General features: G+C 37.3%; 1 protein-coding gene across 9 annotated transcripts in view; it reads right to left on the bottom strand.

Moving 5' to 3' along the window:
• PHKA1 (phosphorylase kinase regulatory subunit alpha 1) overlaps positions 1–19,390 on the bottom strand; it is a 140,684-nt gene that overhangs the window by 96,926 nt on the left and 24,368 nt on the right. For all 9 annotated transcript variants that reach the window (XM_034649624.1, XM_034649623.1, XM_034649625.1 and 6 more), the window contains exons 5-10: positions 12,265–12,347; positions 9,226–9,306; positions 4,295–4,393; positions 2,938–3,084; positions 1,895–1,948; positions 423–545 (exon numbers count right to left, since the gene is read on the bottom strand). In XM_034649624.1, the coding sequence (XP_034505515.1) occupies positions 423–545; positions 1,895–1,948; positions 2,938–3,084; positions 4,295–4,393; positions 9,226–9,306; positions 12,265–12,347 (587 nt within the window). The remainder of the gene's footprint in view (positions 1–422; positions 546–1,894; positions 1,949–2,937; positions 3,085–4,294; positions 4,394–9,225; positions 9,307–12,264; positions 12,348–19,390) is intronic.

Genomic DNA, 19,390 nt, shown 5'->3' on the forward strand with positions numbered 1-19,390 from the left:
CAAAAAGCGATGATGACCATGTTTTGCAGGGCAAGGACAGGGTATAAATGGGTTGTTGTTGTTTTGGGGTTTTTTTTTTTGGGGGGGCTAAAGTCAGAACATCGTTTCCAAGATTTATTTAAAAAAGGATATACAAAGCCAGGAAGTAAATTCAAGCACCTCTAACAACTGAGGCAAGTGGACAGGGCTTGCTGTTTTGCTCTCTATAGTTGTTAAGAGCAAAGTCTGAGTGATGGCAATATAAAGGCCTTCCGACTCAACCTAGTGCCCTCAAGTACTAGTCTCTAGAAGACTTAGAAGACTCTGTCTCTTCCCTATTTGGGAAGACTTCCATTTGGTCAGAAGGTCGGCACAGCCATTAACTGAAAGACAAAGACATAGTAAACACGTTCTGCCGAAAAGCTCTTTCGCCGGCATATTACCTGTTCCGCATTGCCACTGAAGACCCCATCAAGGATAAAGTACGTCCAGAACAGTGGCCATTCACACTCAATGTTTTCAAATAACTTCAGCTCAGATGGTTCGTAGTATAGGCGACTGGGATCCTAGTGAAAACACAATAAAGTCTACCTTACCATTGCAAAGTCAAACACACGTCTCTAGTTCAGAGGTATTACGAGACAGCTTTTCACTTCTGATTGTTTCAGAGAAGGCAGAGCATGTTCATACTCTCCATCCCTTAGCGAGTACTTTGTGATGTGACTTGTAACCAGTAGAACTGGGATAAGAATGGTACTATAGGCAGGTATATGAAGAAGTGAGATTCATTTATAATAAGCGTGAATGTGATTTTATATTTGTTAAGTTTGAGGGAGCAGCAGAACATACACATAGAAATGTTTACAAGGACAGCAAGAGATGAGGGTTTGGGAATCATTCTCAAGAGGTGACACTTGAAGCACAAGTTAAAGCTGTAGTACCTCCATATAGTGAACAAATGGCCCAGGAACAGAATCTTGGTAAACCCTCATAGTTCGGTGACGGAAGAACAAAAAGAGAAGAATTAGGATTGTGTAGTATTGTATGAACTAAATGGGAAAAGAATTTCAAGAAAATGGAGGGGTAGATAACAGTAATGTACTACAGAGAAGTCAAGTATAATAAGGTTGGGGAGAGACTATTGGATTGATCACTTAGGAGATTCTGATGATATTTCAGAGCATAATTGTAATTGATTGGTAGAGATAGAAATCAATAGGGCTAAAGAATAAAGTAGAAGAATGGAAGTAGACCAGAAGGCTTTGAGCTGGATGATTACAAAAAGCCTTAAACACTGTTTACATTGCCAGTGAAGTGCTTCTTCTTGACCATTCATTCCCTTTAATAATACTTACTTTTCTCTATTGATAATTCTGTGGAGTACTTTTGACAAGTGGAACAAAAGGATGTTAACTTTTCAAGATCAGGTACTGTTGGGAACTAACCAACTGTGAAAGGTGGCGGGGGGGGGGAGAGAAAGATCTATCGAAGGAAAGATTTTCCCCTTTGTAATTACAAAATATTTGGCAGGGAGATACTTTGAGACTACTCAAATATTCTGTTTCTGCTTAAACTTTCATCCACTGGTTTAAACATCTATCAGTAGCTGTTTCCTGAAACCAACCAGATGCAAGAAGTGGAAGAACTACACTTTCCTCTGTTTTATTTAATCCATAAAGGCTCACAAATAGAACTTGGCAACTAAGCCCAACGAAGGTAGCAAACATGAGTTACTGTTATCCTATTTAGTGATTATTTTAAGTACCACCAGTGAGTTAAGTACTTTCTCTTTTGAGTATTTTTTTTATTAGGTTCAGTTAGCCAACATATAATACATCAAGTATTTTCTCTGAATAAGACTGTAGATAGTAGTGACCGTTCTACCTCGGACTCATTCTGGGGAAAAGAAACCTACCTCTTTAGGAGTTTTATATCCATCTCGTAGAAAGCGACAGCACCCATAACGACCCTGGGAATGCAGAGAAAAATGTCAGAAGCATGTCCACTGGTACAGCCATATAATGCATCAGAAATACATCTTTTGCGACAGCTACATGTGCAGACCCATCACCAACACAGATACAATATTTAAAAAATAATAAAATGTAATTTAAAAAAAACCTCTGATATCAGCCCAGCAGCAGAAACTGATTTCAGCAATCAATGTGAGTTCAAGTGAGGGCTAAGTTACAGGCTCTTCCCTAAAGCAGAGTTTCTAATATCTTCTCCATCACTTTCCAGCATAGGGTAAGTCTGTAACAGTCCAATTACTAATCTATGTGGTCCTGTTCACAGAGCTCATAAGAGAGCAACAGGCTTTTTTAAAAGATACAACATATATATATTTTTTTTTAATTTTTGAGATAATTTGAGACTTACAGAAGAGTTGCAAAAACAGTACAGAGCATCCCCATTACCCTTCATCGACTGTCCCTTTATATTAATATCTTCCCTAACTGTAGAACATTTATCAAAACTAAAAAATTAACCTTGGTACAACACTATTAACCAAAGTACAGAACTTCTTTGGATTTCGCCAGTTTTTCCACCAATGGCCTTTTTACTGTTCCAAAATCCATTTCAGGATCCCACTGCATTCAGTGTCGTGTCTCCTTAGTCTCTTACAATATGTGCCAGTTCCTCAGTCTTTCCTTGTTTTTTTATCACCTTGAAGCTTTTGAAGAGCTCATCAGTTAATCTGTAGAATGTCCTCAGTTTGGTTCTGTGCGATGTTTTCTCATGATCAGACTGAGATCATGCATTATTTGCACGGACACCACCCTGGTGCTGTGCGCTTTTCAGTGCACCGTATCAGCGGGTACCTGATGCCAGTTTGTTTTATTACTGGTGGTGTTAACCCTGATCATTTGGTTAAATCACTGACTCAAGGCCCCCAATGATATTAATGTCTCCTTAAAGTCAAAGCCTTAAAGAAAAGAAGGGCATGTATGGACATACCTGAAGCTTGGTGATGATTTCTTGCTTTGTGAGCTCTACCAACTGGCTATCCTCTACTGCAAAGGCTGGGAAGGAAATAACTGAAAGCAGACTAGCATCGACCTCTTTGGATGTTGAAGCACGGGGGAGTATCGAATTAAGGATGGACTAAAAAAGGAAGAAAGGAAGTAAAAAATGGCACATTAGTAAATAACTTGGGATTAGAAAACTAACAGCTTTAGTTTCAAAAGATCTATGTGGAAGAGGATCATTCGGGAGAAAATCTAAACATTATACCATAATAATGATTCAATTATATTCAACATTGAATTCCACAATAATTCAATAATAATTTCTAAGTGAGAGCTTAGAAAACTAGCTATTTCTGTATATCATCCTTTGCCTTAATACTGCTCTCAATGCTTCCCAACCCTGATTCTTTTTTTTTTTAAAGATTTTATTTATTTATTTGACAGAGATAGAGACAGCCAGCGAGAGAGGGAACACAAGCAGGGGGAGTGGGAGAGGAAGAAGCAGGCTCATAGTGGAGGAGCCCGATGTGGGGCTCGATCCCATAACGCCGGGATCACGCCCTGAGCCAAAGGCAGACACTTAACCACTGTACCACCCAGGCGCCCTCCCAACCCTGATTCTTAAACAGCTGCTAATGGATCAAGAATACTCTAAACATCATCTGTCCACAATCCCCTTGCTCCATTAGCAATCACCAAAGCATAAAGATAAGAGAAAATGTAGCTGCTGAGAAAGCAGGATGTGGAAGGCTCAGCTCCTACACTGCTGACGTTTATATTTTCCGAGGAAAATCTCACATTTTTAAAATGAGAAGATGAGTTTATATTCACCACTGTTATCTAATCAGGGTTTGAAGACAGGGAGAAAGTCATCTTGCCAATGAGAAGAACCTTACTCTTTCAATACAGACAGTAACCCTAAGCAAAACCGAGGATACATATTTACCACTTAACCAGTCTAACCTCCAAACATCTAAGCCTGGAGCCAACTGGGGACAAGAGAATGTTTCAAAGCCACTATCAAGAACACTCAAAATCAGTCACTTCCTGTTCTCTTGGTATATTCAGAAAAGGCGTACAGCCCATAGACCCTTAACAGGACAACAGTGGAGAATTCCACATACTATGATGTGGAACAACCATGGATGAGACAACAGGACTACGATCTATGTTATAGGTCATGCTATATCAGGCTTATCTCAGCACAGGAAGCTTGGATAAGACATTTTAGGCACATGGTAATAAATCAGATTATGTACTCTCAATTCTCTTTATTCTCAAGGCCATGCTCATTCTGTGTCTGGGTAAGAATAACATTTTCTATAATGTCATCACTATTCTCTTACCTGGCAGTGCTGCACTTCATCAGCCAGGACATGGATAACTGACTGGGGCCCACCTTTCACACCAAACAGGTCCAGTTCATCCAATGCTTCCAGGGCTGCCTATGAAGAGCAAAGAAAGAAAGGATATTTTGAGCAGACGATATGGATTTCTTCTCCCTGTACCCCTGCATCATATCAGTGCATATGAAGTCATTTTGAATATGTTCAGCAGAACAGAAAAAACAATGTAGCATTCTTTATTCCCAGGGGCCTCTGAGTTTTTCTTTGCTTCCCACATTATCCCAGAGACAATTAAGATGGAGGCTGCAAACATCCTTTCATGATAAAAACCCTCAACAAATTTAGTATAGAGGGAACATACCTGAACATAATAAAGGCCATATACAACAAACCCACAGCTAACACTTGTGGTGATGAGCACCGGGTGTTGTATGTAAGTGTCCAATCACTATATTACACGCCTGAAACTAACTGGCATTCAAATAAAAAAAATAGTGAAAAATTGAAAGCTTTTCCTCAAGATCAAGAGCGAGACAAGGATGCCCATTCACACCACTCTTATTCAGCATAGTATTTGAAGTCCTAGCTAGAGCAATTAGGCAAGACAAAGAAATAAAAGGCATCCCAATCAGAAAGGAAGAAGTAAAGTTGTCATTATCTGAAGATGATACATTACATATAGAAAATTGTAAACTCAACCAAAAAGTGTTGGAACCAATCAATGAATTCAGTAAAGCTATAGGATATAAAATCAACATACAGAAATCAGTGGCATTTCTGTACATTAACAACAACAAGAAAAACATCTGGAGAAAGAAATAAAACTATCCCACTCACAATAGCATCAAAAGCAATAAAATACTTAAGGGTAAATTTAACTAGGGAGGTAAAAGATCTATACAATGAAAACTATAATACTTGGATGAAAGAAATTAAAGACACAAACAAATGGAAAGATATCCCATGTTCAATGGATTGGAAGAAATAATATTGTTAAAATGTCCATACTACCAAAAGCCATCTATAGATCCAAAGCAATCCCTATCAAAATTCCAATGGCATTTTTCACAGAAATAGATAAACAATCCTAAAATGTGTCTGGAACCACAAAAGAAACCAAACAGCCAAAGCAATCATGAGAAAGAAAAACAAAGCTGGAGGCATCACACATCTTGATTTTAAAATATACTACAGGGGCGCCTGGGTGGCACAGCGGTTAAGCATCTGCCTTCAGCTCAGGGCGTGATCCCGGCGTTGTGGGATTGAGCCCCATATCAGGCTCCTTGCTATGAGCCTGCTTCTTCCTCTCCCACTCCCCCTGCTTGTGTTCCCTCTCTCGCTGGCTGTCTCTATCTCTGTCAAATAAATAAATAAAATCTTTAAAATAAAATAAAATAAAATAAACTACAAAACTATAGCAGTTAAAATAGTATGGTATGGGCATAAAAATACACACATACACCAATGGAACAGAATAAAAGCCAGAAATAAACCCCTGCATTTACAGTCAATGAATATTTGACAAGGAAGCCAGGAAGAGTCAATGCAGAAAGAATAGTCTCTTCAACAAATGGTGTGGGGAAAACTAGATAAACACACGCAGAAGAATGAAATCGCACACCTACCTTACACCCTCACAACAATTAACTTGACATGGACTAAACATAAGACCTGACACTCTAAAGCTTCTAGAAGAAAACATAGGAAAAAAGCTCCTTTACACTGGTCTTGGTCATGATTTTTTAGATATGACACCAAAAGCACAAGCAACAAAAGCAAGAATCAACAAGTGGGGATGACATCAAACTAAAAAGTTCCTGCCCAGAAAAAGAAACAATCCAAAAAATGAAAAGGCAACCTATGGAACAGAGGAAAATATTTTCAAACTATAGAGGTTAATATCCAAAAAATGTAAATAACTCATATAACTCAATAATAAAAAAATTCAATTAAGAAATGAAAAGAGGAATTGAATAGGTATTTTTTTCCAGAGGAGACACACAAATGGTCAACAGGGACATCAAAAGATATTCAAGTCACTAATCAACAGGGAAATGCAAATCAAAACTACAATACGATTTCACTTCACACCTGTAAGAATGGCTATTATCAAAAAGACAAGTGGTAACGAATGTAGGCTCGGGAATGTAGAGAAAAGGGCACCCTCGTACACTGTTGGATGGGATGCAAATTGGTTCTGCCACTATGGAAAACACTATGGGGTTCCTCATAAACTTAAAATAGGACTATCACGTGATCAATCCAGAAATTCCACTCTTGGGTATATATACAAAGGCAATGAAAAGAGGATATCAAAGACATATACACACCCCCATGTTGACTGCAGCATTATTCATAATAGCCAATATATGGAAACACTGTCAACAGATGAATGGGTAAAGAAGACACGATACACATACACTCATGCTGCCATTTGTGACAACAGAGATGGACCTTGAGGGCATTATGCTAAGTAAGATAAGTTAGAGAAAGACAAATACTGTACTGTATCACTTATATGTGGAACTTAAAAAGCCAAATTCAAAAAAACAGAGTAAAATGTTGTTTACCAGGAGGTTGGGGGATGGAGGAATTGAGGAGATGTTGTTTAGAGGTGCAAACTTGCGGGGTGCCTGGGTGGCTCAGTCAGTTAAGCACCCGACTCTTTGGTTTCAGCTTAGGTCATGATCTCATGGGTGGTGGGACTGAGCCCCACATGGGGCTCCATGCTCAGTAGGGAGTCTGCTTGAAGACTCTATCCCTCTGTCCCTCCCCCCATGTGCTCACTCTCTGTCTCTCTCTTTCTAAAATAAATAATTCTTTTTTTAAAAAAGGTACAAACTTGCAACCAGTAGATAAATAAGTTCTGGAGATCTAATGCACAGCACAGTGATTATGGAAAATAATAGTGTAATATAAACTTCTAAGTTGCTAAGAGACTAAATATTAATCATTTCTACCACAAAAAAATGATAATTATATGATATGATAGAGGTGTTACCTAATAACACTTTGGTGGTAATCATATTGCAATAAAAATGAATCAAATCAACATGTACACTCCAAACGTACACTATGTTATATGTCAATTACACCTCAATAAAAATACATTATATTTTATTTTAAAATTTTTATTATTTTATTATTTTTATTTCCAGTGGCTGAATTCTTTAAAAATGCATTTTAAAAAAGATACAGCATAGAGAGATAAAGTTATAGCATTATTAAGCCAAGCATCACATTTTAAAAATAATTTGAACATGGCACAGATGAATTGATAGTAAGCCACTCTTTGGCCAGGGTAGCTGCAAGTATGATACCAGCATATAAGAAATGCTAGAAGTTCTGTGGATATATTAAAATGCAACAGCCATTAGGTACTGGCACATCACTGAGTTTCCACAGAGAAGTGAATACCCTAAAAAGACACTATGACTGACTTAAAGATGAAAATTACTAGTCACCAAGGTGGGAGATGTTTTTTTTTAAAAACAGAATTTGCTTATTAATTTTTTGCTTTTCTGTTTATAAAAGTATAATGTACTTGTTATAGAATATTTTGAAAACATAAAAAAGCATGGAGAGGGCAAAAAATCACCCAAAATCATACTAATATTTTTGGCATGTTTCCTATTAGTTCTCTTTATGCAAATCTGTCATGTTGAGTCATGTTTCATATAAAATTTGGTTAGGATACTAGAGTATACATGTTTCTCCATATTATGAAAATTCTTTATTTCAACATAATATTCTCTCTTATTTATTTAACCATTTAACAATTGTTGGAAATTTAGGTTGCTCTTACTGTGTGTTTTTAATTGTTTTGGTTTTTAGATTACACATATAAGTGAAATCATATGCTATTTGTCTTATTCTGTCTGGTTTATTTCACTTAGTATTACACCCTCTACATCCACCCATGATGTCAATAGGCAAGATTTCATTCTTTTCTATGGTGGGGTATAATGCATTTTGTGTGTGTGTGTGTGTGTGTGTGTGTGTGTGTGTGTGTGTGTATTACATCTTCTTTATTCACCTATGGATGGACACTTAGGTTGTTTCCATATCCTGGCTATTATAAATAATGCTGCAATAAACATAGGGGTGTATTATCTTTTTAAAATCAATCTGTGTCTTTTGGCAGGGGAAACTTCAATTAGGTTATGCATATTTATCATTAAAATAGATATGTTTGATCCTATTCCTGCTATTCTATTTTATGGCTTCTTGCTGTCTCCAAAAATAAGAGCTGAAATTAAGGCAGTAGCCATGGGAAGGAAAAGATGGAGTCAAGTGGAAAGGTAGTAATGATGATGATGATGATAATATGTGGGATGCAGGAGAGTGACGGGGGTTCAGGATTGACAGATGGTTCCCTGATAATCAAGTTTTGTCAACTGGTGTATGGAACAGGCAAGGCCTCTTTTTGTTTTTGTAATGGTAGAAAAGATGAGTTTAGCTGAAGATATGTTCTCTGGGGTGCCTGGGTGGCTTAGCTGGTTAGGCGTCTGACTCTTGATGTCAGCTCAGGTCATGATCTTGGGGTTGTGAGATCGAGCCCTGTGTTGGGCTCCACACTCAGTGGGGAGTCTGCTGAAGATTCTCTCTCTCCCTCTGCTCAGCCCCCATGTACATGTACACTCACTTCTCTCTCTCAAATAAATGAATAAATCTTTAAAAAAATACATTCTCTGAGGTCTCTGTGGTATATGTAAGTAGAGAGATGCTACAAAAGCAGTTGGATATACAAATCTGGAGCTAATGAAATAAATCTTTACCTACATTTCCATAATTCTGTGGGAGAATCCGAATTTTGCCTGCGTCACAAAAGAACAATTTGATGATGATCCAAATTCACATTAAGCCTTTATCTATGGTAAAGGTGTATTTCCTTACCCCACACTTGGTACAAACAAAGCAAGGAAAATTACCTTTGCCATGCCAACTGAACTGGCATTCAATTCTGAGATCCCTTGGTTGGTCTTGTCTCCACGTTCCCATATCCCGAAGTCCTAGCATAAAATAACCAACAAACCATTAGCAAGTCATTACTACTAAATGCTTACTAGACACATTGAATAAAAGGCACACATACTAGCTAATTTGCCATACACATGTGTACCCACAGTGCCTGTGAGGGAGATGCCAATGAGTTGGGTTGCCCCTGTATCTCTTTTCCTAGTAGCTTCAAATTCCATTGGGACCTCTAAGAAGTTGGACGACTCCTCAACAGTTGATCAGGCCTAAGAACTATAACTCGGTCCATGTAGAGAAATGCTTCTCAAAATTTTTCATCAAGGCAGATACTAATGGGGTCTGGAAGATGGAGCCTAAACAACAGCCCAGTGTTTTATCTTAAATATCTATTCTAATTTTACTCTCTATTGGCATTGACAATGTACCATGCACTAACCTATGCACTTTATACTACTATCTTCCTTAATCCTTATATTTTATAGGTGATGAAATTGAGGAGCAGAGAGGCTAAGTGACTCACCCATGGCCACACAGCTAATAAGTGACCATGGCCCCTCGATAATATAAAGATAACATTTAAAGTTACTTTTTAAAAACCGTTTTATTTGAAATAACTTTAGACTTACAGAGAAGTTACAGAAATACTACAGTGAGTTCCCACATACCTTTCACTCAACTTCCTCTAATGTTAACACCTGATATAACCGTAGTACACTTGCCAAAGCTAAGAAATTAGCATTAGTAAAATACTAGTAACCAGATTATGGACTTTGCTAGGATTTCACCAGTTTTTCCACTAACAGCCATTTTATGTTCCAGGATCCAATCCAGAATACCATGCTGCATGTGTCATGCCTCCTTAGTCTCTTCTGATCGGTGACAGTTTCTCAAGTCTAACCTTTCATGACCTTGACACTTTCAGAAGATCAGTGGTCAGATATTTTATAGATCTAAATTTAGGTTCCCCTGATATCTTCTCTTCATTAGATTAAGATTGTGCATTTTTGTCAAGAATACTACAGACGTTATGCTGTGTCCTTCTTACTGCATCATACCAGGGAGTACACGATGTTGATATGCCTTATTATGGTGATGTTAACCTTCACCACGCAGTGAAGGTGGTGTCTGCAGGGTTTCTCTGTTATACCGTTACTATTTTCCCTCTTGTGATTAATAACTATCTTGAGAAAGATACTTTACAACTGTGCAAATATCCTGTATCTCCTCAAACAACTACCCACTAATTTAGCATCTATTGGTGAATCTTGTCCACAACAATTATTACAGTGGTGTTTCGTGGTGATTTTTCAGTTCCTTCATTACCTCTACACTCATTAATTGCAGTTCTTCTCTAAGGAACAGCTGTCCTTTCTCCCTCATTCATTTACTCATTTGTTTATATCCCTGTGAACTTATATTTAGGTTATTCTCTGGGTTATAATAAAATATTATCGCTATTTGTTTTGTTGCTCAAATTGTTCCAGCTTTAGCCATTGGGAGTTCTTCCAGGTTGGCTCCTGCACCCCTTTGACATGCCCCATTCTTTTTGAACACTTCCTCACTTTCCGTCACTACAAGATACTGTAGTTTCATCTTGTATTTTCCTCCCCTCAGCCCTAGAATCACCCACTTCTAAAAGGAATCCTGGTTTCCTTTATTACAGAATAGCTACAATACAAGACCTAGGCACTGGTGCTCACTGTCACTGTGGTGTCATTGCATCTAGGCCCTCTCATTGAACAGAATTTGGACATAGCCATGTGTACACATACATGTGTGCATACACACACACACACACACACACACACCCTTCTATATTTGTTTCTTTATTTACCTTCAATTACTTTTTATATCAAATCTCTGAGTTAAAGTGAAGCTTCTGGAAGGTAAGCAGTATTTATCCCATGGCTAGCCTCATTTGTCCCCAAACCCAGCTCTACCCTAATTTGTGCAGCAAGATTAGAGTATGAGAAAGCACATATCATTAATTCTACTGCTGCAATCCCTGGTTGCAATGGAGAGGCCAGAGAACCCTGGCTTGTACCCTGGACCATAGCAGGCCTATGGTATCAGAAGGCAAAGTGATCAGTCAACAAATAATGTCGGCTCGCATAAAATATGTCTATGTTAAACTTATCCTTCTGGCAAATATGAAGTGACAGGTCACAGGACTACCCTACCATCTAAAACAGCGAAAAAACAACTAAACAAATTAAACAATTAGACGACTAAAAAAACCTGGACTATTTATGACACAGCCATTTTCAATACAATGAACATTACACACTGAAGAACAGTGATCCCTGAGAGAGGAGATGTTAAATATATTATGATTTAATATAAACCTACCTCATATGGTAGTTATGAGAAAAAGGAACTATTTTTTGTATCGTAAGCACTGAATCAATGTCTACAGATAATATTAAACATATGACTAAATTTTATTTCTAAGTAGCTAACTGACCCATTATACTCTGTAGCTATCTTGCCCCTGTTTAAGACCACAGACCATTAAAATAAGACCACAATTTAGCCCCAGATTCCCAAATACATGACATGAGATAGCACAGAATTTGACAGGAGTGGAAGCATAGCATCTTGACCCTTTTGCCTCTGTAACTCCTTTGGAGAGAAGGCAAACAGAGGATGACCGAGCTTAGCAAAGAAAGGGGCTGAAGGCAATTTCTGCCAGAAGCCTTATAGACTGGCTCACTATGAGGGGCAGCATTAGGAGAAGGAATGGGTTGTTCAGTATTTTTAGAAACATCATAAGACTATGGACTCTGGGAAACAAACTGAGGCTTTCAGAGGGGACGGGGGTGGGGGATTGGGTTAGGCCGGTATTCCATGGAGCACTGGGTGTTTTACGCAAAGAATGAATCATGGAACATTACATTAAAAACTAATGATGTACTGTATGGTGAATAACATAACATAATAAAAAATTTTTTAAAAATCATATGTTTAAAATCAATTCCAAAATGAGTACTTACAGCAGTTTTATATGCAGCTTCAATGTAAAACACAAGGTTCTGTATGAAATTGACTTCATCTAGGCTGTGGATGATATGAAGTCCTGAGAAAAAAGAGAATAAGGATATAGAGCTGGTCAGTTACCACTATAGGCTTTATAGGCAGCCACAGTAACTAACTGATCCCATTACTCCCAAGTAATGGAACAATGAGAGGCACTTTGGAACAATGAGAGGCACTTTGATTCCTAAACCACAAAAACAAAACCACAAATCAGACCTAGGCTAGTCTTCGACTATGTGAGATACCAGCATATTATAACATGGAAGAATTTTAACTGTTATTGTATGTTGCCATAGGAAGTCTCAGACTCCTAATTCTATAGGTAATTAATTTATAATGTGCCTTAAGGTATCTGGAAGAAGAAAGACAAATATTTCAATAAGAGTTGGAGGGAGTCTAAAAACTAAGCAAAAAGTAGATAAAGATTATGATTTTAAGGAAAACTCAAAGCTATACTTTTTGGAGTAAAAAATGGTAACTATTCTAAATGTAAACTACACAAAGATAGTTATAGCTTACAAATGGTATGTTTTGCATTAATTATCCATTTAATTTTTATATCAACCCTAAGAGGTGGGTACCTCTATTTTCTCCACGAGGCTTAGAGAGATTAAATATTTGCCTAAGACATTTAACTATAAATAGTGAAACCAGGACCCAACTTTCAACTTCTGTTTCACTTCAGAGACTGAGTTCCTAACCAAGATGTTATACTGCTTCCCAATATGCACAGTATGATACATTTCTCTTTAAAAATTAACTCCTCTCAAACAAAACAAAACAAAATGAAACTCCTCTCCCCTCTCCTGTCCCCCCAACCCCTATAAAGAAGTACCAACAGGTATACAGTGAAAGTCTTTCTACCACCCAGAATCACATCATTCCCCCTGCCAAATCTCCTCTCTGAAAGAAACCAGTCTTAACCAGTTTCCTCTGTATCCTTTCATAGAAATATTATGCAGATATAAAACGTATCAAAGAGTAGTATACTATATTGTATCTTGCTTTTTTCATATCTGTTGGAGACAATTTTAAAGATATCTGCCTTATTTTTTTTAATGGCTACATGGCATTTCACTAAATGGCTAATCATATAACTATTTCCCTATTGAAAACATTTGGGGGGGCGCCTGGGTGGCTCAGTCGGTTGAGCGTCTGCCTTCGGCTCAGGTCATGATCCTGGTGTCCTGGAATCGAGTCCCACATTGGGCTCCCTGCTTTGTGGGGAGCCTGCTTCTCCCTCTGCCTCTGCCTCTCTGTCTCTCATGAATAAATAAATAAAATATTAAAAAGACACATTTAGGTTGTACCTAATGCTTCATAACTATAACCAATGCTGTAATGCATACATATATACATATATATGCATAAAATTTTACAGTGAACATTTGTATGCACATCATCTGGATTCAAGCATTAATATTTCACTACACTTTTCTATCACATATGTATCCATCCATCTATCCATCTTTTCTGATACATTTCAAAGTAAGTTGCAAATATCCATACACTTCTCCCTAAATACTTCACCATGTGTATATTAAATGTTGATAATCATCACCAAGTTATTCTGCAGAGAAGTTCCACAGTTTACATACCAATCAGCCCTGCCTGCCTGTTCCCCATACCCTTGTCAACAAAGGCTTTAAAAAAATGTTTGATATTTGTCACTGTAATGGAGGAGAAATAAAACCTCTTTGTAGTTTAATTTGTAGTTTGTTTAATTGTGGGTAAGGTTGTGAGTCTTTTTATACGTTTATAAGCCATCCACATTTCTTTTCTTATGAACTGTTTGGTTGTGCCCTTCGCCAGTTTCCACGGAATTGCTGGTCTTTGAGTTACTGATATATTGATGAATATTAAGAAAATTACCCTTTTACCCATTATATGTGTTGCAAGTATTTTTTTTTAGTTTGAACTTTGACTTTGTTTACAGTATATTTTTCTTTTCAGAAACTTTTATTTATTTTTCTTAAGATTTTATTTAAATTCAAGTTAGTTAACATACAGTGTATTATTAGTTTCAGGGGCAGGATTTAGTGATTCATCAGTTGCATATAACATCTAGTGCCAATGCTCATTGTATCAAGTGTCCTCCTTAATGCTCATCACCCCATTATCCCAACCTCCTACCCTCTCCCCTCCAGCAACCCTCAGTTTGTTCCCTGTAGTCTCTTGTGGTTTGCCTCCCTCTCTGTTTTTATCTACTCTATTCTCAGACTCTTTAATTAAGAAGCTTTATCCTATGAATGTTTCTGGTACTTCTATCATTTCATTTTTTAAAAGATTTATTTATTCATTTTAGAGAGAGAGTGTGTATGAGAGTGGTGGGAGGGGCAGAGGGAGAGGATCTTCAAAGCAGACTCCCCAGAGAGTGTGGATCCTGATGCGGGGCTCAATCCCACAACACGTGCATGAGATCATGACCGGAGCTGAAACCAAGAGTCAGACTCTTAACTGACTAAGCCACCCAGGTGCCCCTATAATTTCATTTTTTTTCATTTAAATCTTTGCTCTATTGACAGATGTTTCAGATCACAGAACTCTGTAACTTTAGAGCCAAAAAGTACTGTATGATCCGTATCATCAGACTGCAAACTCCTCCTGATGCATGGCTCTGTCAAAACTAGCAATCACAGCACAAGGCAGTAGCATTAGCAATGTGTCTTTGTTATAGCAGTAATGACCTTAACCTCTTGCATAGAGACGGAAAAAAGAGACGAGAAATATAATATTGGACATGAGCTTACAGCTTTATCTTGTTCTCTTTGTGTGCCAGAGTGCTTGCGCGGAGACAGAGAAGGCAGAGGGTCTGAAACTGGTTTTGTCCATCTCTCAGACTTGTGTCACAGCTAACAAATCACTATATGATATAAACGCCACATTTCTATCATCCGTCCCTTTGGTCATGATATTGTTTAAATGGCCTTCTCCACATCTTGAAATCCTGACTGTTCTTTCAAGGCCCAGCTCAAATTCTACCTCCTCTGTGATGCTGTCATTGAATCTTCTCTTTTGTGTTTCATAGAATTTTATTTTCCTTGCTCTAATGAACTTACTTTTCACTTTGTATTATAAATAAATCTGTACCTAAATTTGAAGGAAAGAACCATTCCTTACTTACATTTATAGTTCCTGTAAGTATCTCACATAGTATTGTGAGTGGTATTAAATAATATTGAACAGTAGATGTTCAAAAATGATTTAATGAATGATCTTAAACAACCCTGTTAACCACAGGAGAGGGACCTGTCTCTTCAGGCAACACCATACATTCAGGACCTCTACATCCTGTCCCCTCTGTGGAGCCAAGACACTGCTTGTAGAACAGAGGATACACAGAGATGAAATGAGGTAGGGCTGGGTAAGGCCAAAGATGGCAGTGCTACTTAAAGCATACGAAAACATGTAGAGCTCCAGAGATGAGGCCAACTCAGTGGTCTACTCCACTTACATTGACTTGTACTCATCTCTCAATAAGCCACTCTCATTCATTTTTAAAAGTGTTGAGATATAATTCACTCATTTCAAGTATATAATTCAATGGTTTTTAGGGCATACAGTGTTCTGCAACCATGGCCACAATCAATTTTAGAATATTTTCATCACCCCTAAAAGAAATCCTATACCCATTACCAGCCATTCCCCCATTTCCCTTCAAGACTTGCTCTCCCTCTACCACCACCTAAGCAATCGCTAACCTACTTTATGTCTCCATAGATTCACCTTACCACCAGACATTCATATACATGCAATCATACAATATGTTGCCTTTCATGTGTGAGTTCTTTCACTTAGCATAATGTTTCCAAGGTTCACCTGTGTTGTAGAATGTATCAGTGCTTCCATTCTTTTTATTGCTAAAAAAATATTCCACTGTGTGAATGTATCATATTTATCCAATTATCAGTTGATGGACATTTAGGTTGTTTCCACTTTTTGGCTCTTATAAATAATACTGCTATGAACATTCATGTATATACACAAGCTTTTGAGTGAACACTGTTTCATTTCTTTTGGGCATATACCTAGAAGTGAAATCGCTAGATCATATGGTAATTCTGCTTAACCTTTTGAGAACTGCCAGACTATTTTCCAATGTGGCTGTACCATTTTACATTCCCACCAACAGTGTATGACGGTTCCAATTTCTCCATATCCTCAGGAATATTTGTTGTCTGTCTTTTCGATTTTAGCCATCCTAGGGGGTGTGACATGGTATCTCATTTTGGGATCTGCATTTGCCTAGTGACTAATAATGTTCAGCATTTTTTCATGTACTTATTGGCCATTTAAATATCTTCTTTAGAGAAATGTCAACTCAGATTCTTTGCCTACTTAAAATTAGGTTATCTATCTTTTTATTATTGAGCTGTGGAGTACTTTACATATTATAGATACAAGTCCCTTATCAGATATGTCATTTGTCAATACTTTCTATCATATTCTGGATTGTTTGTAACTTTCTTGACAAGATCCTTCATTTTCATTTTATTTTTGTTTATTTTTTATGTTTTCCCTATTTTTACTTTGTTTTTCTTCTTTTCCTTCGAGTTTTTATTTAAATTCTAGTTAGTTAACACACACTAAAAAAGAACTAAAGCAAAAGCACACAGAAAGAATGAAATAAGAAATATTAAAGCAGAAATTAATGAAATAGAGAAAAAAGAAATGATAGAGAAAATCAACAAAACCAAAAGTTGATTCTTTAGAAAGATCAACAAAACTAACAAAACTAGACTGACCAAGAGAAAGAGGATTCAAATTACTAAAATCAAGACTAACAGATGAGACATCACTACACCCTTTCAGAAATACAAAGAATTAATACTGTAAACTTAAAGTTTACAAACACACTGGATAACTTTGATGAGGTGGACAAATTTCTAGAAAGAAATTAGTGAATCTGACTCAAGAAGCAAAGGAAATCTGAACAGATCAACCATAATTAACAGAGATAGAAACAGTAATATAAAACTTCCCACAAAGAAAAACCCAGGCCCAGATAAGATTTTTATTTATTTATTTGAGAGACAGAGCATGTACAAACAGGCAGAGGGACAGAGGAAGAGGGAGAAACAGACTCACTGCTGAGCAGGGAGCCTGACGTGGGGCTCGATCCCAGGGCCCTGGAATCATGAACTGAGCCAAAGGCAGACGCTTAACTGACTGAGCCACCCGGGCGCCCCAACCCAGGTCCAGATAGCTTCGCTGATAAATTTTACCAAACAATTAAAGAACTATTACCAATTCTTCACAAATACTTCCAAAAAATAGATAAGGAAGCAACACTTGCAAACTCATTCTTTGACGCCAGTATTACTCTGACACTGAAACCAGACAAAGATATCACAAGGGTATCAATAAATGCAGAGATAAAGTGGAACAGTTCAATGAAACACTACAAATCTCTCCATTTGTAGACGATAAGTTCATAAAATCTCTCCATTTGTAGAAGATAAGTTCATATATACAAATCCTAAGGAATCCACTTAAAAACTAAAGTAAACAAGTTCAGGACGATAGCTGGGTAAAGATCAATATGGAAAAATCAATTGTATTTCTATACACTAAGAATGAACAAACCAAAGACGAAGTTAAGAAAATAGTTCCGGGGCGCCTGGGTGGCACAGCGGTTAAGCGTCTGCCTTCGGCTCAGGGCGTGATCCCGGCGTTATGGGATCGAGCCCCACGTCAGGCTCCTCTGCTGTGAGCCTGCTTCTTCCTCTCCCACTCCCCATGCTTGTGTTCCCTCTTTCGCTGGCTGTCTCTATCTCTGTCAAATAAATAAATAAAAATCTTTAAAAAAAAAAAAAGAAAATAGTTCCTATTGCAGTAACCTCAAAATGAAATACCGAGGAATATATTTAACAAAAGTAGTGTAAAACATGTACTTTGAAAACTTCATTGTTGAAAAATTAAAGATATCACATAAATTTCATCCCATTTTGGTCATAGACTATACTTTGTGTGATCTGAATCCTTTTAAACTTTTTGAGGTTTGTTTTATGGCCTATCATACAGTCCATTCTGGAGAGTATTCCAAGTGTACTTGGGAAGAATATGTATTCTGTTGTTGTTGGATGAAGTGTTATATAGATGTGCGTTAGGTCTAGTTACTTAAGTTTTCTATTTCCTTGTTGATCTTCTCCCTAGTTGTTCTATGCGTTATTGAAAGTGGGGTATTAAAATGTTCAAGTATTGTTAAATTATCTATTTCCACTTTCAATTCTGCCAGCTTTTCCTTCATGTATTTTGGGATTCTGTTGTTAAATGCATATAATATTTATAATTGTTAAACCTTCCTGATGGATTAATCCTTTAATCATTCTAAAATGCTCCTCTTTAACCTTAGTAACAGTTTTTATTTTAAATTCTTATTTTTTTCTGAGATTAGTTACTCTAGCTTTCTTATAGTTGCTGTCAGCATATCTTTTTAAATCCTTTTATATGTATATATGTTAAAAACTCAATACATTGTTTTATTACTTTATATATTTTTATATTTTTTGACTTTGAAGAACACATGTTTACTATTGCACAGTTTCAGCAGGTCAGAAATGCAGGCAGAGCTCAGCTGGGTCTTGGGGCTCAAGTTATCTCCCAGGCTTCAGTCAAGGTGTCAGGGGGGACTTTGGGCATCTCAAGGCTCCAAGGGGGAAGGATATGTTTTCAAATTCACATGGTTGGTGCTAGGATTAAATTCCTCATGACTGTTAGAGTGAGGGCCTCATTTCCTCTCGTCTATTGCCACATGGACTACTCCAACACGGCAGCTTGCTTTATGAAAATGTGTAAGCTGAGAAGGTAATAGAGAGTCTGCTACCAAACCGGAGTAACAATCTTTTGTAACCTAGTGTCAGAAGTGACATCTCATCACTTTTGGATTCTTCTATTTTTTTAAAGTTTTTACTTAAATTCCAGTTAGTTAACATACAGTTTAATGTTAATTCCAGGTGTACGATTTAGTGATTCAACATTTACATACAACACCCAGTGCTCATCACAAGTGTACTCCTTAATCCCCATCACGTATTTAACCCCTCAACCCACCAACCTCCCCTGTGGTAACCATTGGTATGT

Source organism: Ailuropoda melanoleuca, chromosome X (assembly GCF_002007445.2).
Source record: "Ailuropoda melanoleuca isolate Jingjing chromosome X, ASM200744v2, whole genome shotgun sequence".
NCBI classification, from domain to species: domain Eukaryota; kingdom Metazoa; phylum Chordata; class Mammalia; order Carnivora; family Ursidae; genus Ailuropoda; species Ailuropoda melanoleuca.